This window comes from Takifugu flavidus, chromosome 4, assembly GCF_003711565.1.
Source record: "Takifugu flavidus isolate HTHZ2018 chromosome 4, ASM371156v2, whole genome shotgun sequence".
NCBI classification, from domain to species: Eukaryota; Metazoa; Chordata; class Actinopteri; order Tetraodontiformes; family Tetraodontidae; genus Takifugu; species Takifugu flavidus.
This window is the reverse complement of record NC_079523.1, coordinates 10,312,128-10,334,759: the sequence shown is the minus strand read 5'-3', so window position 1 is coordinate 10,334,759 and position 22,632 is coordinate 10,312,128. Positions and strand designations below refer to the sequence as shown.

General features: G+C 48.6%; 5 protein-coding genes and 1 long non-coding RNA gene across 8 annotated transcripts; 3 read left to right on the top strand and 3 right to left on the bottom strand.

The window, feature by feature from the left end:
- Positions 1-280: 280 nt before the first annotated feature.
- On the bottom strand, positions 281-6,114 carry usp49 (ubiquitin specific peptidase 49). The gene is made up of 7 exons (XM_057029333.1): positions 5,971-6,114; positions 4,507-4,623; positions 2,956-4,405; positions 2,526-2,733; positions 2,251-2,359; positions 1,942-2,147; positions 281-1,864 (listed from the first exon to the last, which is right to left on the bottom strand). Exons 3-7 carry the CDS (start codon positions 4,339-4,341, stop codon positions 1,761-1,763), a joined length of 2,013 nt encoding a protein of 670 aa, XP_056885313.1. The 5' UTR covers positions 4,342-4,405; positions 4,507-4,623; positions 5,971-6,114; the 3' UTR covers positions 281-1,760.
- On the top strand, positions 5,364-6,399 carry LOC130523795 (uncharacterized). Its single transcript, XR_008950017.1, has 2 exons — positions 5,364-5,960; positions 6,028-6,399. It is a non-coding gene; the product is annotated as an uncharacterized LOC130523795 (long non-coding RNA).
- Positions 6,400-6,623: 224 nt separating this feature from the next.
- Positions 6,624-8,218, bottom strand: med20 (mediator complex subunit 20). Of its 2 annotated transcripts, none has more exons than XM_057029341.1 (4): positions 7,994-8,218; positions 7,568-7,750; positions 7,072-7,325; positions 6,624-6,991 (listed from the first exon to the last, which is right to left on the bottom strand). In XM_057029341.1, exons 2-4 carry the CDS (start codon positions 7,623-7,625, stop codon positions 6,770-6,772), a joined length of 534 nt encoding a protein of 177 aa, XP_056885321.1. In that variant the 5' UTR covers positions 7,626-7,750; positions 7,994-8,218; the 3' UTR covers positions 6,624-6,769. The 2 variants fall into 2 exon arrangements, with proteins under 2 accessions (XP_056885321.1, XP_056885320.1); XM_057029340.1 differs by having other exon boundaries at positions 7,605-7,750; positions 7,994-8,214.
- A 37-nt stretch (positions 8,219-8,255) lies between these two features.
- On the top strand, positions 8,256-11,694 carry bysl (bystin-like). Its single transcript, XM_057029336.1, has 7 exons — positions 8,256-8,633; positions 8,925-9,078; positions 9,328-9,466; positions 9,717-9,850; positions 9,935-10,095; positions 10,941-11,043; positions 11,218-11,694. The coding sequence occupies exons 1-7, from the start codon at positions 8,372-8,374 to the stop codon at positions 11,570-11,572; spliced, it is 1,308 nt and encodes a 435-aa protein (XP_056885316.1). The 5' UTR covers positions 8,256-8,371; the 3' UTR covers positions 11,573-11,694.
- A 119-nt stretch (positions 11,695-11,813) lies between these two features.
- ccnd3 (cyclin D3) lies at positions 11,814-14,191 on the top strand. 2 transcript variants are annotated; one of them, XM_057029339.1, is made up of 5 exons: positions 11,814-12,326; positions 12,424-12,639; positions 12,823-12,985; positions 13,583-13,725; positions 13,814-14,191. In XM_057029339.1, the coding sequence occupies exons 1-5, from the start codon at positions 12,114-12,116 to the stop codon at positions 13,889-13,891; spliced, it is 813 nt and encodes a 270-aa protein (XP_056885319.1). In that variant the 5' UTR covers positions 11,814-12,113; the 3' UTR covers positions 13,892-14,191. The 2 variants fall into 2 exon arrangements, with proteins under 2 accessions (XP_056885319.1, XP_056885318.1); XM_057029338.1 differs by having other exon boundaries at positions 13,583-14,191.
- A 19-nt stretch (positions 14,192-14,210) lies between these two features.
- Positions 14,211-20,844, bottom strand: nuak2 (NUAK family, SNF1-like kinase, 2). The gene is made up of 6 exons (XM_057029334.1): positions 20,144-20,844; positions 18,375-18,495; positions 17,783-17,934; positions 16,827-16,892; positions 16,502-16,754; positions 14,211-16,423 (listed from the first exon to the last, which is right to left on the bottom strand). The coding sequence occupies exons 1-6, from the start codon at positions 20,366-20,368 to the stop codon at positions 15,405-15,407; spliced, it is 1,836 nt and encodes a 611-aa protein (XP_056885314.1). The 5' UTR covers positions 20,369-20,844; the 3' UTR covers positions 14,211-15,404.
- Between the last annotated feature and the right edge of the window lie 1,788 nt (positions 20,845-22,632).

Here is a 22,632-nt window from a genome sequence, read left to right as displayed (position 1 = left end):
TTGCTCACCAGGAAACCCAACAGCCCTACTGAGAAGAGGAATAATCTTCAGAGATTATTTGTATAATACCATCTCATCAGTCTTTGTCAGGACCAGATTACATCTATTCTAAATCTTCAAGAAAGCAGAATGAATTCATTTCAAATAAGTTGCGTAAGCAACCAGTAATCCCGTGGACGTTTTTTGTAGAGCTCCAATTCAGATTTACGCTAACTTTTGCGAGCAGATGACGGCGGGAGGATCTCCCTCAGATCAGACCAGTCCAAAGAAACGGGAGAAAAACGTTTGTCTTTTTAATAATTACTGTCAAGCAAAACCCATACGACCATAACATTTATGACAGGAAATCTTACAATACCAGACAGGACTCAGGGGTCGGGGGGGGGTCGGAGTCAGCGCCACGGCTGAAACCCGACCGCTAAGAAGTAAGACATTCATCGTCATTAGATTGTTTCGACCGTCACGTACAGCTCACCGTCTGCTGCCCGTGACTGGTAACTAATACAGTTTTCTTGATTACCTAGCAAAGTCTTATGACCTAATAGAAACAGCAGAGTAGAAAAAATGTATAACAAGCAGAAGAATTCCTGATATTATCCTAATTTCCTGTTAAGACGTGAGATGTACAAGATATTGCTTTCAGGTGCTCAACTCAAAATGGGTAGACATCCAGAAAAACATTCCTCAGTATCAGTCTGCCCCTTTCTGATACTTCAGTTTAAAAACAGGGCTCAGACTTGTCTCACCATAACAGTGTGTGTGTGTGTGTGTGTGTTCGTGTGTGTGCGTGTGTATGGGGAGCTGCCAGTAACAACAAACAGGAGCTAAAGGATGAACCGTTAAGAAAGCTAAGACCGACATTAGCCCCTCCTCAAAAGTGCACTCAACAAAGTGTCTGAAACCCAATTTTTCAATCCTTTTCATGGAAAAAAAACACAGAAAAGACTACAAAACCCCCCACTGTTGTTCACCCAGATGGCAGGACAGAGTATCCGGTCACAGTAGTACGACTGAAGAGAGGACAAGAATGGATGCTAGTGATGACAAGAGGAACAGGAGGCAACACAGAGTCTGGGCTCAGAGATGCTATCAGCAAAGAATAGTGGGGAAAAAGTCCATCCTATAATATGTAGTGCATTGGTGACAAATGGAAATTTAAATAAAACACAAAAACAATATTGATGTGACTAAAAGTTGTGGACGATCCCGACTCTGTGTTGTCTTTGCTGTGTAAATGCTCTCTGGGCTCGACACGCGAGCCTGGATAGTTTTAACTTAATAAAAAACAAAAATGGAGACGCTTTAGTGTTCAGCAGGACGGAGATGGAACTTCTCCCACGGTTTTCAGGCCATTAACCAGTGTGTTGGTCCCACAGGCTGAGAACTCTTGAGCAGGCCTCAAAAAAGGCTTTTCCCCCTCTGAGTGGAGGAAGTCAGCGTCTGAGGCTTTTGGCCACCAGATGGCGCCACATTAGCCAAGATTAGCATCAAATTACCAAGGGGATAACTCAGAGGCGCCCCTCTAGAACAAAAATAACGGTTCATTTTTACCACAGATTAAATCAAAACGCTTCCTCGTCTCCAGCCTTTTCCTGACCCTTGATGGGTGCCCTGCCGTAATGCCCTTCACGTCAGCTTTTACAGTAAACAAATGTAAAGGGATGGTTTTGCGAGATATGGGGGATGGGGGGGTCTGGTAACATTTCCATAAATGCAAACTTTAGTTGTCGCGTACGGGTCGACGTCACAGCGAGCGGTGTCTAGGCGGACCTCTGGGTGTAGAAGAGAATATAGGCCTGAGTGTTACACACTTCCTCCACGCTGCAAACCTTCATCTCAGAGTCGTTACAGTGGACCCAGAATCCTGCAAGACAAAAGGGGCGTTAGCTCTGCGGCCGCGCCGCCAGGATTCCCGTCCGAGGCGTTCGGAGCGCGGCTCACCTCCTTCTGTGTTGTAGCAGTATGCCGTGTAGTGCCCTGAGCCGAAGCCTTTCCCGTGATGCATAACGACGGCCGACAGATCGTAGGTGTAGCCTCCTCTGTGGACGGAGTGACCTGAGCCTGTGCAGCAGTATGGTTTGATGTTCAGAACTTGGTCGAAGGCCACGTGGACGCCGATTTTCTCCCGATGGTTTCGCCCCGACCATCTGCGGGGCGGGATTGACGTCAGCGTAATTAGCATTGATGCAGGGGCGATGAAATGAAGGGCGCTCGGAATTCTGCGTGTCGCTAATGAGGAGAAAGACTTGCCTGAAGCGTTTGAGGTGCAGCCGTAGAACCTGAGGTAAACGGTAGATCAGAAGCTGCTTACGCGCCTCTGACAGGACTAAAGGTTTGTGGGAAGATTTTCGCCTCTTTTCTGTCAAACAAAGACGCGAGGACAGCAAATTACCCGCCAGATTTCTGCAAGATCGTCGCACAGCTGTCAAGAAACGGCCCGTGATGCGTTCCATCCGTGCACTCCTCTACACGCGGTGCCATTCAAACATATCTAGGTTTCGCGTCGCCGTGACGACGGGACTCACTGTTACAGTGGTTGCAGGCATAGATGTTGCCTTCAAGAGCCTCCATCTCTGTAAACTTGGACAGCATCTCGGTGAGGGTGCAGCTGCGCTGGTACGCTGAGGAGGAGCCCGAGCCTTTGACGCTGTGGTATCGTTCCGGAAACTCCAAAGACAAATCCCAGAATGGCTCCACAGTGTTAGACTTGTGCTTGCAGGAGAGACACGTCACCTGAGTAGCGTGGGAAAGAAGCGCGGATGTGAAAGCGAAGATGGCAGCTCTGTCCAAACTTCTAGAAGCTACAAAGCTAACTGCTATCTCATGCTAGTGGCTTTTATCTAGAACCAGACTTCTGGATTTCTGAACATTTACAGGAAGTGAGGTTGTAGCCGCTGTTGCTATCGCGGGACCCTGAACGGCAGGGAAGCTAAATTTACCTGTGCTCGGGCTCACCTGGCTGAGTAACTGTCCGTGAAAGATGGTGTTGAGGACCTTCAACACCTGCTTGGAGAGCTTCCGTTTGGTGATGGGGATGACGATCCTGCGCCTGGACCCCTCCGTGTCCAGCTCCTGCTGCACCTTGTCCAGCAGCTCACACAGGAACTCCTGAGCGTCCTGCTGGTCGTACCCACGGAAAGCCGGGATGAGGTTCCACACCGAGTGCAGCATGGCGAAGGGGGACACTAAAGACCAGCGGCCTGACCACATGACCCTGAAAAGCGTGTGGAGTTCATAGCAAAGAGACATCTGCTGGCGGGTGGAGCAGCGGGATGCCTTGGCCTGCACCAGCTCCGCCGCCTGCGTGGAAGGCGGGGCGCTCTCTTTCCTGCCCACGGGCAAATCCCCTATGCGTCCCAGAGGGCATCCCGACAGAGCCGTGTTCCCGTTGCTGACCACCGCGCCCGTCACGCCCTTCACGCCCTGGGTGTGATTGGATTTGGCCAGCAGCTCCTCGGTCTCACATAGGTCCAAGGTGAGAAAACACTCCCTGAATTTCCGCAGGTGGCTCAGCACTTGCAATATCGAGTTCATGTAGCACGTGTTCCCCAAGTTGCGCAGGCCAGTGACGCCCGGGGCGAGTCGCCGGCGGCTCACCGAGTGAGCGGAGTAGTACCTCCTCAGCTTGGCCGCCCTGCTACTCCGAGGAGCTTTGCGGGACAGGGACAGGAGGGAAGGCTTCTTGGGAGGAGGAGGTAGGCGTTCCGGCGGGTCGCGGAATTTGCTGGGAATGAGTGTGATGGTGGAGCGTGGTGCCTGAGTGAGGAGCCGGGCGCTCTTCCTGGGAGGCACGTTGCCCAGCTCCTCCAGGAGTCGCCTCTTCACGTCTTTCTTCTGCTGCCTGGCTTCCTCCAGCTTCTCTCTGCGCTCCTTCTGCAGCGCCTGGTGCTTGTCGAACCACGTCTGGAGCGTCTTCCGGAGCAGCGCTTTCCTCCGGTGGCGCAGGGCCAGCTGCATGGCGGGCCCGCCTTCCCCGACCCAGGGGGTGCAATCCCCGCCGGCGGAGGAGCGCAGCGAGCGCGTGCCCGGGCGGCGCACGGTGGAGAGCGCCCCCCGGAGGAGCTTCAGGTCACCTTCGGCGTTATCGTTGAGCACGTAGTCCCCGCAGGCGAAGCAGAACACGTCCAGCTCGCGCACCTCCATGGCCAGCGGGTGGCGGGACTCCTGGAAGTGCTTGAGCGAGTGCTCCTCCATGAAACGCCCGCACGCCACGTGGGAGCACTTGAGGCAGGCCCACACCGAGTCGGTGGTGCTGCAGTCCACACACTGCCATTTCTGCGGGTTGAGGATGGAATGGTCGTGGCCCAGGCGGAGGCGTCCCACGTGCTTACAGCGATCCATCTCCTCTAATACACATGTGGCCTCAGTGACGGGACTCACGTCCAGCGACCGAGCTGAAGAGAAGCTGCAGGAAGCGCAACGCAACAAAAAAAGAGGAGGTCACACCTGATGGCGCCGGCGCCGTTTTCAGCAGTCTTCCCAAAAGGGAGGAGCGGCCAGACTTACCGTGAGGCGACTAAGTTTGATCAGGTGCAGGACGACACATCACAACACGTGCAGACGGCTCGACAGCAGCGTTCAGCCTGATCCACCGCATCCGCCGTCACCCCCGACAGGAAGTCTCTGAGGAAGAGACGTCGCTTAAATCAATCAGGCGCATCTGGTTCAGGTCAACAACGCCAGAAATAGTTTAAGCATTTTACACTCTGCTGTCAAGTCATGCTGACCCCCCCCCTCAGGGGGACATTGATCCTTTTGGTTTCTGAAAATAGGTGATTGGTCACATAGTAAAGTGGGAAATGGAAAACTAGCGTCATGGATTTGAAATAAAGCGAATGAAGTGGCGACCTTTGGAAGAGAACCGGGGGCGAGGTCGGGCGACCCGCTCTGATTTAGATGACCGGACTTTACTTTCTTCCTGTCTAAAACCGAACTGTCTTGAACTCCTCTGCCCAAACAATTAGTCCGACGGGCTCAGGCTGTTTTTGGTAGACATTTCCTGTCTAATTGGATCTCCCAGCTGCTCGGGCTGTTGTGACCTCTCTGTTTACATCAATCAAGGCGACTTTGACAGTTTTCTTCACCTGTCTGCAAAGATTCAGTCATTTCACTGGAAGAAATAGATGCACTTGTGTATAATAAACGGCCGATTTGCTGCTAAAACGGGTCCCCACCCTCAGTGTTTTATTTCAATATCCTCTCCGATGGCTCTGTCTTAGTTACATGTGCAGTCTTGTGGTTTTCCTCCACGCGAATTGTGTTTGCATTATGATTTAAACGACACAGGCACCAACTTGCACGTCCGTGCAACTGGTTCCTAGTCGCACGCACTAAATCGCGCTGCGCTTTCCAACTATCTGCCGCTGATGTTCACAAATGTCTTCAAATCCAAACTGCATCGGTGGTGTTTTCAAGACGTCTGTTTGGCTCGGACTGTCTCGCTCCCTGACGCCATGCTAAGCTACTCCACCACCAACATGTTGGAGCAGAACAAAGAACAGTCGGGGAGCCACTCTCCAGGAACATCCGACAACTTTGCTGCTGTTGCTGCAGCCCAGAAAGCAATAAGTTAGCCAGCGCCGCTATTTGCTAGCAGCGGCGGCTCTAGACGGGATTAGCGCTTCCTAGCCTCTGCTTTAATGGCTTTGCCTGATAATGCAATTTACTAAAAAAAAAAAATAGACCATTTCAACGGATTCCAGGGGCCGGCGTTTATATTGTTGCCTGCAGCCGCAGCTAGCCTTAGCTCCCCGGCTAACGCGTTCGCTGAGGACAATCCCAGTGAACATAACGGTTCTAGTTGTTGGCTAACGTTCAGTGTCCACAGCGTGACGCGCAGCTCGCTAGCGATTATCGCCTCAAAGTCAACGGCGACTTTCATGCCGGAACGCCGACTGTGTTGGTCCTTAAGGCAGGGCCCGCGGCTCTAAGTGTTCCTTCCTACATCTGTAATAAGCTGGGTAACGTTACCATCGCCGACACGCATCCATCCGTGATACTCCGGGCTGATTGTTGTCCTCCTCACAGATTGAACAACCCAACTCTCCATCCGAGCCCAGACCCGGCTGCTCTCATTGGACCGGGACTGAACGCCAGCCGGCCTCTCATTGGTGGAGAGGCTGAACAACAGGCAGCAGGGTGGACCGTCCGTCCGCCCACCGCGGCCACATGGAACAATAACCGCGGCTCGGCTCGGCTCTGTCCTGCCGGCTGGAGCGGCGAGCCCCGGGGCGTCTGACCCCGCACGGCAGGAGGTCATCGCCACACATCTGGGCTTTAAAACACGGTCTTTGGGCGTCAACAGTTAGTTGATTATTATATAGAGACAAATAAGGCCCGTTTTCATAGATGAATAAGATAATCTTGGTGTCCAAAAAAATAAAAACACACCTCATGGCATTCACTCATCGCTGCTGGTTCTCCTCCAGAAAAAAATAAGTCATTTAAGTCACGCAGGTTTGGCAGCCTGAAATCTGCCGCCATGCGGATCAACAGGAGCTCAGCGTTGCTCAAGTCGTCGCACCAATGAGCTTTTTTCAGTTGGACGCCGCACCCTTAAATATTTACAGTAGCTCAATATAACCACCAGAAAATTACAACAGCAGTTGAACAAGGCAAACACAGACTTTTAAAAACACTCTTTATATGAGGGTTTTCATCAGATACAAAGAGTAAAAAATGTCAACTATCCAACGTGCCAGGACAACCCGCTGATCCACAGGACCAGAGTTAACCATCACCATGTCTCTGTTCCACGTTCACTGGAACCTTAACGTACATTACTCCCGGGGATTTGAAGTTTGCGAAGTTTGTTAAACACCTCCAGGTACTGGGTCATGGTGTCGATGGCGTCCGCGGGTGCAAAGAGTCCTTCGGGTTTGGTGGCGAATACTGACGGAAGTTCGGGGACGTTGGAGCTGAGGAAGGACTGCATGAACTCCTTCATGAGGTTCCAGCAGTCTCCTGGAACCACACAGGGACAGTACTCCACCTAGAGGAATGGGAGCAAAAATGAATGCCGATTCCAGAGGCAACGTCTCTGCGACTGTCTCCATCCAGTCGGTGCCATACCTCCACCGATATCCCTCTGGCGCTGGAGCTCATGGTCACTGTGCCGACCTTTATCAAGAAGTCGCAATAGCGATATCGAGAGCCACGGCACTCCACCTTATAGCCCTTGGCATTCTGAAAGTGACTTTTAAGCTTCACCATGAGAATGTCAAAGTTTGTGTCAGCTTTTAGGCAAGGCCCCCCTTCGAACAGGGCAAAGCAGCTGAGGGGGGTTTCAGTGTTGTGCATCACATACAAGAGCTTTGATTGTTGCCCTGAAACAGACAGGAAAAAAAGACTGTTAAATCACAGGTGGCTTCACATCACAACATCTGAATTTAAGTCACAATATGGTTAAAATGCAAACACGACACATGTTTATGAAATCATTTATAAGACGGAATATAATATCAAAGCATTATTCAAGCCTGCCTTATTACAGCTGATATCACTGGCAGCATTCTTACGGCATTGCTAGTGCAGCCACATGAAGAAAAACTTACAGATTAAGACTTACAGATTTTAAACAACTGTAAGTGGATGAAGATGTCTACCTCCAACGTTTGCTGTGGCATGGTAGGTCTCACAGTCTACACAGAAGCTGCCCTGTTTCACAGCCCCCAGCTGATCCAGCTTCTTATGTAGCAGATCTACTGTCTGCTGCACACTCTTCCCCTCGGCCACAGGCACCTGGCACACACTGCAAAAAACAACACAGGCCACACGATTTAACGCAAGATTAAACTTCTAAATTGATGAAAACCAAAGTACAGTCAGAAAAGCCATAGTCAATTTCCTAATACATCTCCACATTTCGGCTTACTGGATCGGAATACGAGCTTCGAATGCAAATCAGTTTCCTGCTTGAAGTAAGAATTCGTTAATTCGTAATAAACATTAAAACATTCGAAAAATACAAGAAAATAATAAAATATAACCTCACCAAGTGACTCCCATTGCTAGTTTTTCTACAATTGTTTAGAACCAAGTCAGTCGACTTTATTTTGATTACTTCCGGGTTAAATTGTTCTTCCGGCAAAGATAAAACAGCGTATTTAACTTTTAAACCATACGAAAATAATTTTGATAAGGGATACAGCTTAAAATAATATAAATGTTTCCAACTTAGGACATTTATTATTGTCGTTGTTTATTCAATTATTCTTTTTAGAGAGCAAGTGACGTTAAAAACGTCACTTCCTCCTGACTCGGTCGGTGGCACGTGTTGCCCAAGCGACTGTTTACAGTGCCTGGAAATTCTAGTAATTAGAAAAGACTTGTCGATTAAACAACTTGTTGACACTTCTGTCAACTTGCAGTGATGCCAAAGGTTAAGAAATCAAAGGGCGGCGCAGGGGAGAAGAGCGTATCCATGCCGCTAGCTGACCAGATCCTGCAGGCGGACTCGGTGCGAAACCGAGGCCGTGTGAAGAGCCGGGACACCCGGGAAGAAGCCGAGGACACATATGTGGACGATCGTCTCTCACGCAAGATCTTACAACAGGCCCGGATTCAACAAGAGGAGCTCCAAACCGAATATGGCCTGGCACCAGAGAAGAAAAAAACACCTGTCACCGTTCTCGGTAACGTTTCACATCTAAAAGTATAACCGACATGTTGGGTGTTTACCTGGGAAACAGTGATGTCCAGATAAACTACCAGAGGACAGATCCCACACTTTCTATTGGAGAACAGTACTTTTTTATTGTGCAGTTTGTCTGTACAAGCAAATACCCTTCTGAGGTTAAAATGGCTTTGCTTCTACAGATTTGTCCTCATTGATAGAATAAATTGTAGATGTACCCAGTGGCTGCAGCCAGTTTACAGTATGTATGTGTATGAATAATCCTGAATAATCTTGTAACGAACTGTAGGCCCCGGTGGTGAGGATGCAGACTCGGATGAGGAATGGCCTTCACTGGGAGCAGCAGGCACCACCGAAGCTGCAGAGTGTGACACTGAGGTTGTCGTAGACCCTGATGATGAGAAGGCCATTGAGGTGTTTATGAATAAAAACCCTCCTGTAAGGTAAGATTTTTAAAAAGATTTAACTTAAAAGACCGGCAACATGAGCGTAGTTTGTCCTTATAATGCTCAGCTACCCTCCCAAACCTCTATTTCATCAGCATGTAAATTCATTTTGTCAGTAAATGTAAGTCAGACAGGTTTTGATCGCTTTACTGTCCCTTTTGTCGTCCCCAATTTGTTTTTCTACCATTTGTTGTCCTTGAAGTACTCGAAAAGCTGAGGAAGTAAACACATTACTGTTCTCTGCAGGCGGACTTTGGCAGATATCATCATGGAGAAGATTACAGAAAAGCAGACTGAGGTGGGAACGGTGATGTCCGAGGTGTCGGGGTGTCCAGCACCCCAGCTGGACCCCAGAGTAGTAGAGGTGTACAGAGGTGTCAGTAAGGTGAGTTTTGACAGGGAATTCTCTGACATACAGCACTGTGATAGAAGTCAACCCATCATCAGCGATGCTATGAAACTTCTGGAATTGTCTGTCCTAGTTTATTTTTTATATGACTGATAAAATATGTTAGTCCCTCTAACAGCCCGTTAGCTTTAAATATTGCTACTGGAGCAGTAAACAGCAGCCAATTAAAATCAGCATCGGTCTTGATTGTGGAATCTCATTCTCCTACATTCATATGTGGCCTCAGGTTCTGTCTAAATATCGCAGTGGGAAGTTACCGAAGGCCTTTAAAATCATCCCAGCCCTTTCAAACTGGGAGCAGGTTCTCTATCTGACCGAGCCTGAGAAGTGGACTGCAGCTGCCATGTACCAAGCAACACGGTGATGCCCTCTCGTGCAAACGTTTGAACACTCCCTTGTAAATCCTTCTCTGTTCTAAAAGTGGTTGCGACAATTTCGTTCCAGAATTTTCTCATCCAATCTGAAAGAACGGATGGCTCAGCGGTTTTACAACTTAGTGCTGCTGCCCCGAGTACGTGACGATATTGCAGAATACAAGAGACTCAACTTTCATCTTTACAGCGCTCTGAAGAAGGCCTTGTTCAAACCGGGAGCATGGTTCAAAGGTGAGACATTAACTGGATCCATGTAAAAATCATGTACTTTTTAGTAGCTACCGATATACTAAATCAGTGGGAAGACTTTATTTGCTGAGGCATTACTTTGTACGTGTGAGTCCTTTCAGTTAACAAGTATGAGACAGTGGTGTCTGCAAATCGCATTCTAAAATGGCCACCGCAACACTCTGGGTCATGTACTATTTATTATTCAGACATAAATTGAGAAACGTAATTTTAGGGTAATTTTGTTTTTCCCCAAATTATTTCTGACCTATCTTCTAAGAGGCAGCTATTTTGAGTTTGTCCGCTAGGGGGCCGTGTTGTGCACCCGCTGACCTCACCGAAAATGCGGCTTGGTTTATTGTTTTTGAAAGTTTAGCTGGATTAAAAGTAAAATTCATAATAAATATTTACTGCCTTTATTAGATGTCGTCCGCCCCAGCTGATAATGTTCTCTTGACTTGCAAAAACAAAGACGCTGCAAAACTCCAGGTCATCTTATCAAACAATACCTATAAATGTTTTTATAGGTTTATAAAGACAGGTGTTATTACGCAAGAGTTGTCAAACTCTACGTCTCAGGGCAGTTTGCGTTTTAGCAATTAGCACTAATTATGCGTTCTAGGAGAGGTCCTTTGCACAAAGGTGATTTATCACGTGTGATCGTTTCACACTAAATCTTAATTACACAGTGAAGAAACAATTCAGGTGATTAATCTCAAGCAGATTCATGTGTGATAAGATTAAATGCTTGGAAAAGCTTTTGGCCTCTTTCCTCTCCGTCTTCTCTATTAAATGGAATTCCGTGCATGAATCCTTCTGTCATATCTGACTCCTCTCATGTCACGCAGGTATTCTGATTCCTTTGTGTGAATCTGGGACGTGCACTCTTCGGGAAGCCATCATCATTGGAAGCATTCTCACAAAGTGTTCAATTCCTGTGCTTCACTCCAGGTGAGGGTTCCTTTCACCGCCGCACGCCAGCAGACTCATGTCAGCATGCGCTTGTTAAATTCAGCCCAAAGAACAAAAGTTTTTATTTTTTTATGATAGGGGCGTTGGCACGGTAACACTACAGGTTGCGTAACACGTGGTTGTGTAACACGCACACTATCGCTTGTCTTTCAGTGCCGCGATGCTTAAGTTGGCAGAGATGGAATACAACGGTGCCAACAGCATTTTTCTGCGCCTCCTGCTTGATAAGAAATACGCCCTGCCTTTCCGCGTCCTGGATGCCTTGGTGGCCCACTTCCTGTCTTTCCGCAGTGAGAAGCGTGTGCTTCCTGTGCTGTGGCATCAGAGTTTCCTCACCCTGGCCCAGCGCTACAAGGCTGACCTGGCCTCCGAACAGAAGGAAGCGCTGCTGGAGCTGCTCAAGATCCAGACACACCCTCAAATCTCTGCCGAGGTCCGCAGAGAACTACAGAACTCTGAGTCGCGGGACATTGAAGTCGGGCTCCCTGTTACAGTTGAAATGGACTGATCCAGTCCAGGAAGATGTTGTTGTCCCCAAAAAAGGACAGTGTCTCACAAACTGAGAAGTGGTGCCCAGCTTGGATGCGTTTGCACACTAAATGATCAGGAAATAAATTTTATATCGTACAACTTGTGATCATTCATCAACATAAAGACTGGTGTCTGCGCTCTGAAATTGCTGTTTTGAGGCATTAATTAATTAAAATTCCAAGAATTTTATCATGTAGGCATTAATAATAATAATAATAAATTAAAAAAAAAAAATTCAGGTGCCACTTTTATATCCCCCCTTTCTAAAGAACTAAATAATTTTAGACCAACAATCTTATGAACTGTGTTGATAATGTATATTAAGTACCTATATTCCAGATGTATTTAAAGTTCCACCGACAGTGAAAGTTTGCGGGTCTTTGAACGTCTCTTAGCGGATAATTAGCATGAAGCTAATCGGCTAATCAGCGTGGTTTTTCCAGCAGCTAACGCAGATGACTAGTACTAGTGGATTTTAGTACATTTTTCTTACACTCTGGGTTTTAGCCCCATCTTCAATGGACATGTTTCAAACTAAAGAAGGAATATATGAAGCTCAGCATGAAGTGGTGAACCGGGCGGTGAGCGACCACTCGGTGACCGGAGACACCCGAGTCCTGCAGCACCTGATGGCCATGGAGAAGACCTGCACCGTGTCTCCTTACTTTGACACAGTCCAGAGGGACATCCAGCCGTACATGCGGAGGATCCTGGTGGAGTGGATGTTTCGGGTATGCATTGTAATTCGAGCGGCCCTAAAACCCAGTTAAATCCCACATGGGAGTGTGTGTGTGTGTGTGTGTGTGTGTGTGTGCGTGTGGTTTCCAGGTGTGCGAGGAGCAGCAGTGTGAAGAGGAGGTGTTCCCGCAGGCGGTGCTTTACCTGGACTGTTATCTGAGCCGATTTGCCACTGAGATGAGCGATCTGCAGCTTCTAGGGGCAGTTTGCATGTTGCTGGCCTCTAAAATGAGAGATTCTGTCCACCTGACTGCCGGCAAGCTGAGCATCTACACAGACAACTCGGTTCCAGTCTCAGAAATCCTGGTAAACGTGTGCTTTTATATAACACTATAACACTCTTATGTAACAATCATTTAGTAATAAATAGGGTATAAACGAGGGAACCTGGGCTGTAATTGTGCATTATTAAACCCTCACTAGAGCTGGAGTCTTCAGCACATTTAGTAGTTTTCCAGTGTGTTTAACTGGGATTGATGTGTGTTGCAGCAGTGGGAGCTGTCAGTGGTGTCCCAGTTAGACTGGTGTCTACCCTCTGTGGTGCCCTCTGACTTCCTGGAGCCAATCCTTCACGCCCTCCCCTTTTTTCAGTCCCAGCACCTTCCAAATATGTGCAGACATGTTCACTCCTACGTTGCCCTGGCTGCCACTGGTGAGTTACGTAACACAAGGTGTTACTCCCCCCCAAAAAAATACAACCCCTGTGCAATGTGCTTTCTTTTTTCCCTTCTCGCATGCCTTTATTCCAGAAACCCTTATGCAACTTCAATCCAATAACACAATACATTTAAAAATATAAAATCAGCAGCCAAAATCTTTGATTCCGACGCGTCAGCATTTCGTTCTGGAGGCAGGGAGCCGAGTTTGTGTAATCCTGCATTGTCTGCTGTGAAAGGGCCGCGTCCCACCATTCAGCCGCTCGACATCCCGTGAATCTCTGCGATGCTGCCCGAGGCAACGGTCCACACGGATGCTGTCCTCCGGTGCCGTGGCAGCTGGACAATGACATGGCAGCCTGTAAAACCGAGTCACTACAGACTCTAAACAATTCAGACAGGTGACGGAGCGGCTCGGATGTCTGTTGGTCTCAGCAGGTTGTCCTGTCAGGATGTAGGATCCAATTATCTGGACCAAGTCCTCGCCTTTGTCCTTCAGGATGTGTCCAAAATGGTGGCGTGCCTTCACGAGTGCCACCTTGAGCTCAGAGTCTCCTCAGTTTTAGACTGAATAACGAGCGTCTCCAATTCAGATTGCAGGTTTTCAGCGTTCCTCCCTTCAACCGTCGCCTGCGCCTGCCTGAGCGTCGCCCTGTGGAAGCTAAAGCTGGCGGACAGAGCCCACGTCTCCGGTCCCGTCCTGCAGTTTGTGGCCAAGCTTTTGTCCACCGACGCAGTGAGTAATGTCTGGCGGACAGAAAACAAGCTCTTGTCAGCGTTGGTGTCGGCGCCTGCATCTGGAACCGTTTTGTGTCTCCAAACAGAGCTCGATTCTCCTCTGCTACGAGCACCTGGGAAGCCTGTTGCAAGAGAAGATACCCTCGTTTCTGGAGGAGGGTTAGTGGCCTGAGGGGCCTTAGACTCCAGTGACCCTTGACTTGAAATATTCCATCGTGCCAGGGGCGTTTAGAATGAACTAAGACAGGAAACACACCTAAATAAGAGTGAAAATGGGCCTTAAAGGCATAAATGGTGGTCTTGGGTGGGCTTTATCTCTGAACGTTGTACTAAGTTACTCCTGCTGGTTTGTGCTGTTTGTTATCGCTGCTCATTTTAGCATTTTGTAGATTTACAGTTTATCCACAGCTTCAGCTGTTGTGCACCCTTATGTCGCTCTTTAAATCATTAAACTCTCAAACAAACCGGGAGCCAGTTCTTGCTTTTGTTTTTGTTTTTTTATTATTGATTTCCTAAAGCTGGTCACAGCCACATGAATGAGAATCCAGTCACTTTGGCAACGTTGGGTTTTTTTTGTCTTGTAAAAGGAAAAACAAGCAAACAAACTAATTCTGGGTGATGGAAAAAAAAAAAAAAATCAGACTGAAACACACAAATTTTACAGGATTGGACAAAGAAAATGAAAATCACTTTCCCTCTGAGACGCACCTGGTCCACAAATGATTCATGTTCGTGTCGGCGAAAGAAAGAAAAAATCCAGTTTAAAATGGCGAAATCACCGCTTTGCCTCTATAAACGCACTTTAAATTCCTCATGCTGGGCCAAACGAAATACCCACAAAGACCTGGTGGTGGGGGGGGGGTTAAAGTTTGCTGAACAAACAGCGCGCAGCACCGCCTCGAACAAGAAGCGTGCACCAAGGCTGAAAAGCATTCGGGTTATCGTCTGCTCCACCTGATAAAGGGCTATTTCAGGCAGCGGTTCCATGTTCCGATGCAAGGCCAGACAGTCAAGTTAAGAGACTTTGGGTGCACCAGAAAGGCTTCGCCGCCGCGCCGTTCACACTTAAACCATCTGGTTAAGGTCCAGGGTCGTTAAGGCGCGTGAGATTCATGTTTATTCGCTGCAGGTCAGACATCACATGATCAGAATATTATTCAAGTAAGTATTCAAAAATGAAATAAAACCCTTGTGAGAGCTGATAGTCGCCCACCACAGAAAGCATCCAACATCAGTCCTTTGGTATCATTTTATCTAAATCCTGAAGACAAAAGTACAATTCCAAATATTGACCCGAGCTTCTGTCTGCTATTAAAAACGTAAACGTGACCGGTGTCCCAAAACTAAGGTTTCAATGCAATATTCACGATATCTTCCGTTTCCTATAGTGTTGAAAAGCATTCCACAAGCTGATATTCTTTAAAATTAGCATTATTTTGGTTTCAATAGGAGCTTTTACCCATCGTTGACACCGGCAGCAGCACTCTCCTTCTTCCTGAGAACCCGTTTCCACCGCAGCAGTGTGGAACTACTGCGCCCTGGAACGCAGGATGATCACAATTTCTTTTAAACGGCGGTATAACAAGAAGCCGTCGCCCTTTTTGGTACAGTAGAATTCCTGAAATGAATCACTGAGATGCGCTTTGGTCAGCAGGCACCCGCACGCCCTCCGGGCCCTCAGCTGGCTGCAGGGCCTCGGAGAACCATGGCCTGTTTGTAGGCTTCGGTCACGTTGTCGCAGTCTGTGATCGAGAAGGCGCTGTCGGCCACTCCGGACTTGTAGCAGCTCCAGGGCCTCATCAGCCCGTCCTCCAGGACCCCGTCTTCCTGGATGTCCAGAAGATTGTCCGCGGACACGCATGCTCTCATGCTCGACTTGGCTGGTTTTTCCAGTTGTGTTGGAGGTCCGACACGGTCTGGGAGGTCCAGCTGGTCGAAGGATTCGGAGGACAGAATGCTGTCCTCGCTGATGGCCCCGCTGGGCCTGGGCCTGGGGCGGGGCAGAGACGCGGCCAGCTGATCCAGGGAGCCGAACTCCTGCAGTCTGCCCGAAGAAAACTTCCCGTTGCGCTTCAAGATGCCCTTCCTGAAGGTGGGCGCTGAAGGACACTCCTCTGGTTGGGCCGTCAGGCCAGAGTCGCTGTTCTCTGGAGACGAGGAGTAGTACCCCGACTCCTCTGTGGGCTTCTTTAGGATACCTTTGCGAGGCAACGCGGCGGCAGAAGGAACGTCGGCTGGTGCCGGCAAATCCAAACTGGTGGTGGTGGAGAAATCGGCTGCCTTCAGCTTCACGCTGCTGCGTCTCTTCAGGATGCTCTTGGAGGGGTGAGCGTCTGCGCTCGCCTCGTGGACAGTGTGGGAGACGTTGTTCTCCTTCCGGGACCGACGCAGAGACCGCTGCCGGACTACGTCCCCCCCGCCCCCCTGGGAGCGCAGCAGGCAGCGCATCTTGGAGCCGTTCTCCAGCAAAGGCCTGGACGTGCGCCGGAGCCAGTTGGCGACACTGGCCAGGCCGGCGGGCTGCGCCGTGGGCGGGGCGGCCGCAGGGGCGCTGTGGTCTGCCGGACTGGGCTTGGGCTCGGCCAGTAACGGCTGCTGGTAGCCCCAGTTGAGCCACCAGTGCCCTGCAATCTCTTCTATTGTGGCTCTGCGCTCAGGATTTACCATCAGCATCCACCGGATGAGCCCGCACGCGTCTGCGAGAGAGTGGCCGATACAAAATGAGCGAAGGAAAATGAATAAATCAGGAAGACCGCAGATGCTGGTGGACTCACCAGAGGGGTTGCTGGGCTTCCTGTAGTTCCCTGTGCTTATCTGCTGCACCAGGGTCTTGTGGTTCTGTCCGTCGAACGGCATGGTGCCATGAACCATCGTGTACAACAGCACACCCAGAGACCACGTGTCGACCTCGGGACCCCGGTACGGCCGCCCGTTGACGATCTCTGGGGACGCGTAGAGGGGGCTGCCGCAAAAGGTCTGCAGGTACTCGTCGCCACGGTAAAGGTTGGACAGGCCGAAGTCTGCGATCTGCAGATTAGAGGGACGTCGGACAACTGCAACATCCGAACAAGTTCCCCGACCCCCGTCTGCAGCTCTTACCTTCACGTTCCCGCTGCCATCGAGTAAAATATTCTCCAGTTTCAGGTCCCGGTGGACAATTCCATTCTGAGAAAGACAAAAAGGAGTCATCATTCATCCGTTTTCTACCCAGCGACGGTTCCTCCGCTTCATCTCTTCCCCACCTTTCGGAATAATGTCTACATTACACAAAGGGGTTTGTTTTCCCAGGAAGGGAACATTTTTCAGCGCGCGGAACCTCCCTCCCCCTCAGAACATCAGCTACGTGTCATTGTCCTCTGCTCTGCATGTGGGCATACCTTTGAATAGGGCAAAGTTTAAATTTGTTTTTCTTTCCAGATTGGAGGCTCGTGTTCGGCCACATTCTTCCACAGCTCATTTGTTTATTAAACACGATGGAGAAGTCAGAAGGCGGCGTGGGGAATTCATCACCACACGTTACCGATTAAACTGAAGTTCATGTGGCTCTTTCCTTATTTCAGTGGGGGAGATGAAATATTTAACAAGGCATCAGCCATCAATAAATAACAGGTGGTGAGCGCGAGATATGACGGGGCAATCCACTGCATAAACGCTGCACGGCAAACACGCACATTATAAAAGCCCTGCTGTCCAGATACGATGTTAAAAAAGCTAAACTGAATAAAGATCTAGATCAGGAGTGTGTGTGTGGATGTGTGGTCTTGCTGCTCCATCACACACCTATTACAATTTGCATGAGTGTTTCCACTCTTGTGTGCACTGGCTTTTAGCCCTGGCGCTAGCTCACTACACACCAACTGTTCACCCCCCCCCCAATTCAGAACAAGAGGGTGAATACAGCCCATTATGTAATTGTGGGGGTGCCAGTACCCAGGAAAAACAAACAAAAACCAACCGGCAGAGTCTGAGCGGACTGTTGTTTGCTCAGGTCTGACGTGGCAGACGCACGGCTGCACTTCCTGCGAGCGACGCGTTAGCGCTAGCTAAATGCTGACCTGGTGACAGTAGTGCACGGCCGACACGATCTGCCTGAAGAAGTGCCTGGCCTCCCGTTCAGAGATGTTCCTCTTGTCACAGATGTAGTCGTACAGGTCCCCTCTGCTGGCGTACTCCATCACGATTACGATTTTATCCTTATTTTCAAAGACTGGAAGAGAAAACAGAGCAACAGGAGCCGTTATTTCAGTTTCAGCCGCGCTGATTATTCAGAAACAGCCATTATTTGGTGTGAAAGGGATTCCCTCCGTCCTCGCTAACCCCTCCATGACTCCGATCAAGACACCCGGGGCCCCAGGATGAGTTTATTGCACAAACACATGCACTGAGGTGGATTCTGATTGATGGCCAGCTCATCAGGCGTGAGGGGCAGTGGAAGACACAAGGCTCAACACATTAGCGCGCGGACGCCAGAGGAGCCACGCTTACGTAACCTTGCCTTCTTCAGCACAAAAGACTTTGCGTGACCGAACGCCGAGTCCCAAACAAAGACCGATTGACTGGCGTCCTTTTCCAGGTATCACGTTTGGCTCCCAGCGTGGCACAGACACACCAGGGGCGTTAAAGTGTTGCTTTTGGTGCGGCTGCTACCTTCGTAGATGGTGATGATGTGCGGGTGGCAGAGCGTGGACATGATCTCGATCTCCCTGCGGATGTGAACCAAGTCCTGCTCATCCTTGATCTTCTCCTTTCTGATCGACTTTATGGCAACCTGGAGAAACATAAACCACAAAGCAGACTTTTAAAAATCAAGAAAAGGGGACAACAGACAAGGAGAGCAGCAAAACTGCCGTCACACTCGGTTATTAAGGAATTAAACGGGCTGTCAGACAAAGCATCCTGGCAGAGCAACAATGAGCAGTCACCCAGAAAGAGAGAGGGAACACTGGGTCAAATATGGCCAGTCTATTGTCTGCAGCCCGCCGTCAGTGGGCACCTTAAGGAGATTTAAATGAGAATAGAATCTGCCCATTGTTCATCTGAATACTGTGCATGTGTGTCCTGCTCCCTGAGGCTGGCATGCCTGGGATTCCTCTGCGCTCCCATTGCGTCATCAGTCGGCCCAAAACAGTGGAGGGTGCCATGAGGCACCAGGTGGTGGGGGATCGTCTGTTCCCTCCTTCACCCCGAGGCTGCAGACGCCGGTAAAATGAGCAAAACCGCGATGGTCGTTATCTGTCTCGCTCTCCATTGTCTGCTGTCGTGACTAACAGTCTGGCACCGCAGTCTCTTCCTGGTCGCCGGAGTTGGAAAAACACGTTTTCCTGATTCCGGGAAGCTTCCCCGAGTTTGTTTGGATAGCTGAAATAAGCGACGAGCCCAGTGGTGATGAGTTCGCACCCCTGTGTGGGGGTTATCTGGACGCGTGCGCGGTTTCTGTTCCCGTCACGTTTGTTCCGCGCCATCATCACTTTAAACTGTGAAACTATTTCACACTCAGCTGGGATCTGCGCAATGGAAGGGAGGGAAGGTCGAAGAGAAGGAGCACAATGGCCCCTCAGTCCAGCAAAATCGGAATAAATCGCCTACATTTCACATTCATATCCTTTATTTCAAAATTAAAACTGTTTGATTTAAGCTTTATCGATAGGTTAAGGTTGAACAGCTGGAATAGAGAGTCCTCACCCGCTGCAAGGTGCGTCGTTTCATGGAAAATGTTCCCAAATATGCATTAAAACATCTGCTGATAAAGTGTTGAAGATATGAACGTTCCAGCCTTTTTGGGAGGGGGAATAAACACACACACACACACACGCACCACAATGAAACGCTGGACAGCGTTCAACTGAAAGCAGCTTGTTTGTTTCTTATCTCCGTGGAAATTCCAACAGGTTTCCTTTAGGTCATCGGAGCCTGGAATGCACCTGGAAGTTTAGTTGCAGTTTCTTTATTCGGCTCCCTAAAAGTCCCCCAGTCTCTGAGATGCGGGACATCCCCGCGGGGACCAAGAGGACTCTGGGACATTTCGGACATCGTTTCATTCTTGTGAACACAAGAAAGTCTGGAACCCGCCTCTCCAGCTCACGGGAGTTTCGAAAACAAGCGTGGAGAGCTTTGCTCTCCCTAAAACAAACGCAATGGGAGCCTGAGCAAACAGAAACTGGTCCAACCACTGGTGCCGTGGCCGGCAGACACGCGTTCGCCCATTTTGAAGGTTTGCTCTCCGGTAAATGGTTCACCTGGTCTCTCCAGAACCACACAGGTGATTCCCCCTAGGTGACCAGGTGAATGTTGGTCAGGTTACCCGAGCTCAGACCACATGATAGTCGCACTTTTGTGGCCGACGGGTCATTCCAACCGGTGCTGGTGTTGGGTGGACAACACCGATAAAAACCATCGGTCCGACGGGTTCTACTCACCAGCCTGGCGGACCTTTCCCTGGCTTTCTTCACTTTGCCGTAGGTTCCTTTCCCGAGGGTTTCCAGGAACTCGTACCTGTGCTTCAGGTTGTGTTTGTGGTGGTGTCTCTTCACCGCCTGCTTCTTCACGGGAGCCTGGGCCGGGGCTCTGCAATCACCGGGGAAAAGTCCCCCCGACGACGACCGACGGCTTCCCATGAACCGGCCGGAATGTACGCCGTCCATCCCGGCGCACTACTTTCTCTTAGCGTATTTTCGGACGTATGTGTCTGAATGCGCGTGCATTACCTCGCGTGGAGCTCTTTTCGGCGTTCTGCTCAAGTTCGGTTCAACTGTGCCATTCGGGAAACATAGCGTAAAAATGTCCTGAGAGTTAGACCGAGTTTATTCTGGACAGGGAGGAAGGCGTCCGTTCTCCTGGTCCAGCTGAAACCGACTGGCCGCAGCAGCCCCAGGTGCGACTCCTGTTGGCCCGGGACCGGAACACAAACGCCAGCCGACTCGTCAAGCGGTCGGGGGCGTTTCAGGTGAGCAGGGAGGCGTTTGATTCCTCTCTGGGACGGTGCCAGGAACTGCGGGAAATGTTTCAGGGAAGTTTACAAGACTACGTTTTTGCTGGATTTGGTTTCTGTTTAGCGAAACTATGTTTTAATAGAAAGCTGTTGGTCAATTTCAGCTGAAGTTCGGGGATATAAACTAGGACACTTTAATCGGTGTGCACCGGAGGACGTAACTAACGAACTGTACAAAAGCAGAAGCGCGTGTTCTAGGCGTCTGGTTCGCCGCCACAGCGCCCCCTACAGTTGGATGGAAACAAGCGCCACTAAATGGGCGTCTCAAACGATACTTTTTGAAACAACTTACACTTTTAACGTTTAATTACAATACAGCCTTCAATTACAAAAATAAAGTTTCTAAATGAAGGGGTTTATGCACTTTTTTATTCATTTATAGATAGCATTCACTCGCTTCAAGAGGTAGCAGCAAAATTTTCTTTCTCGACTTGAGCTTTTTTGTTAGTTTTTTATTTATTATGTCAACTACTAATGGGAAATTATGTTCATGAGAGGAGCTTCTTTTATTGAAAATGGTTATCTCCTTGTTCCAGCTGGTGTAAAGGTTGACAGCTTGGAGGTGGAGATATTCAGCCAGGTGCTTTCTGCCGTGTTCCATCATTGGAAATATGAGCTCTCGTTCCAAAAAGAGTGAGGTGGAGACTTTGGTCATGTTTCCCTGATGGACTCGCTGGGTGATGTGGTGGAGAAATGCTCACTGAAGATGGTGGAGGCCATTCTACACTCGGATCGGCTCCTTTCTCTTCGCTGCAGGACGGATAGACATCAGAATTAAAAAGGCTGACCAAATATTTTCCCTTTTTATCTTAATTCTTATCTTTCTTTTTGAGCAAAAGAGAGATAATGTCTTTGTTTAAAATGTAGATTAATGAGGAATCAATACTTTTTGAATAGTATTGCTGAAAACGAAGCTTACATCATTTGTGGTCTGCTTCCTTCTTTATGCCTGAGTGCATTATTGTTTGCTGTTTTGTCTGGCTCGATCCAACTATTTGAGTTATTTCCCTCTGACTGGCACGCCAAAAACTTGCACTGCATTGCTAACACCAACTAACAACATGTAACAGGAAATGTCTGGTACTGGGTGTCCACTCCTCATTTCTATTGTGGGAATTTTAAATGAGCTATTAAATACTGAAGATAAAATGGTTTCAAGTGGTTCATTATCTGCGGTTGCAGTGGTTGCTTCACAGATCAGGGTGATGTGCATAGAAAACCAGGAAATCCAGCATAACAAATACTTGAAATACCTATCACAGTCTAGACATATTAGCAGCATAAACTACTTTATGAATAGTTTACTGGAATGAAGCTCCTCTATTGTTTTATTTAAACTTGTTACAGGTAGTTTCTATAATGATTACCCCATTTGTCTTGTATGGTGTTGTTATATAAGCTGAAACAAAGACAAAAAAGGAACCATCCCAAAAAACAGAACCAGTATAGTGACGGTAAAAATACTTCAAACCTCACTAAGATATTTATACTTTCTTTCACGGGGGACATTTTAGTGAGGAATGCACTTTAATTTAATTCACTTTACTCTACTTTTCTGAATCAAAACATCCAATAAACAGCTCAACAAACCTCACCAAAAAGTACAAAACAAACAACAGTTTCACCAAAAGTATTGCAAATATTTTTAATGCAACCACATTGCAAACATCCTTAAAACAAAAACATTGCATAACTTTCCAACAGCACAGTGTTGCACAAGCTCTAGTCAAAAATATTACAGATTTTTTATGATAATAATGTAAGAGCTTTGCTCATCACTATACAGCGTGTATATAATCCAATGCAATGTACCAAAATCAACACATAAATGTCATAAAATGACTAGTGGATTGTTGTGAAGTGTTAAATTTCAGTATTTTGCCCTGCTGCAACAGGAGGAATGACACAATATGCTAC

What these genes read in the sequence shown, in the direction of transcription:
- usp49 (XM_057029333.1), bottom strand. Translation starts at nt 4,341, where the DNA reads ATGGATCGCTGTAAGCACGTGGGACGCCTCCGCCTGGGCCACGACCAT. An exon ending in TGCCTGCAACCACTGTAACA is followed by an intron (nt 2,360 to 2,525) that starts GTGAGTCCCGTC and finishes TTTGTTTGACAG; the next exon opens with AAAAGAGGCGAAAATCTTCC. An exon ending in CTGCTACAACACAGAAGGAG is followed by an intron (nt 1,865 to 1,941) that starts GTGAGCCGCGCT and finishes TTTGTCTTGCAG; the next exon opens with GATTCTGGGTCCACTGTAAC.
- med20 (XM_057029340.1), bottom strand. An exon ending in TGCCACAGCAAACGTTGGAG is followed by an intron (nt 7,326 to 7,604) that starts GTAGACATCTTC and finishes TGTCTGTTTCAG; the next exon opens with GGCAACAATCAAAGCTCTTG. An exon ending in CCAGAGGGATATCGGTGGAG is followed by an intron (nt 6,992 to 7,071) that starts GTATGGCACCGA and finishes CCATTCCTCTAG; the next exon opens with GTGGAGTACTGTCCCTGTGT.
- bysl (XM_057029336.1), top strand. Translation starts at nt 8,372, where the DNA reads ATGCCAAAGGTTAAGAAATCAAAGGGCGGCGCAGGGGAGAAGAGCGTA. An exon ending in AACACCTGTCACCGTTCTCG is followed by an intron (nt 8,634 to 8,924) that starts GTAACGTTTCAC and finishes AACGAACTGTAG; the next exon opens with GCCCCGGTGGTGAGGATGCA. An exon ending in ACCGGGAGCATGGTTCAAAG is followed by an intron (nt 10,096 to 10,940) that starts GTGAGACATTAA and finishes CATGTCACGCAG; the next exon opens with GTATTCTGATTCCTTTGTGT.
- ccnd3 (XM_057029338.1), top strand. Translation starts at nt 12,114, where the DNA reads ATGGACATGTTTCAAACTAAAGAAGGAATATATGAAGCTCAGCATGAA. An exon ending in TTCCAGTCTCAGAAATCCTG is followed by an intron (nt 12,640 to 12,822) that starts GTAAACGTGTGC and finishes TGTGTGTTGCAG; the next exon opens with CAGTGGGAGCTGTCAGTGGT. An exon ending in CGTTGCCCTGGCTGCCACTG is followed by an intron (nt 12,986 to 13,582) that starts GTGAGTTACGTA and finishes TCTCCAATTCAG; the next exon opens with ATTGCAGGTTTTCAGCGTTC.
- nuak2 (XM_057029334.1), bottom strand. Translation starts at nt 20,368, where the DNA reads ATGGACGGCGTACATTCCGGCCGGTTCATGGGAAGCCGTCGGTCGTCG. An exon ending in CATCATCACCATCTACGAAG is followed by an intron (nt 17,935 to 18,374) that starts GTAGCAGCCGCA and finishes TTTCTCTTCCAG; the next exon opens with TCTTTGAAAATAAGGATAAA. An exon ending in ATGGCAGCGGGAACGTGAAG is followed by an intron (nt 16,755 to 16,826) that starts GTAAGAGCTGCA and finishes TCTAATCTGCAG; the next exon opens with ATCGCAGACTTCGGCCTGTC.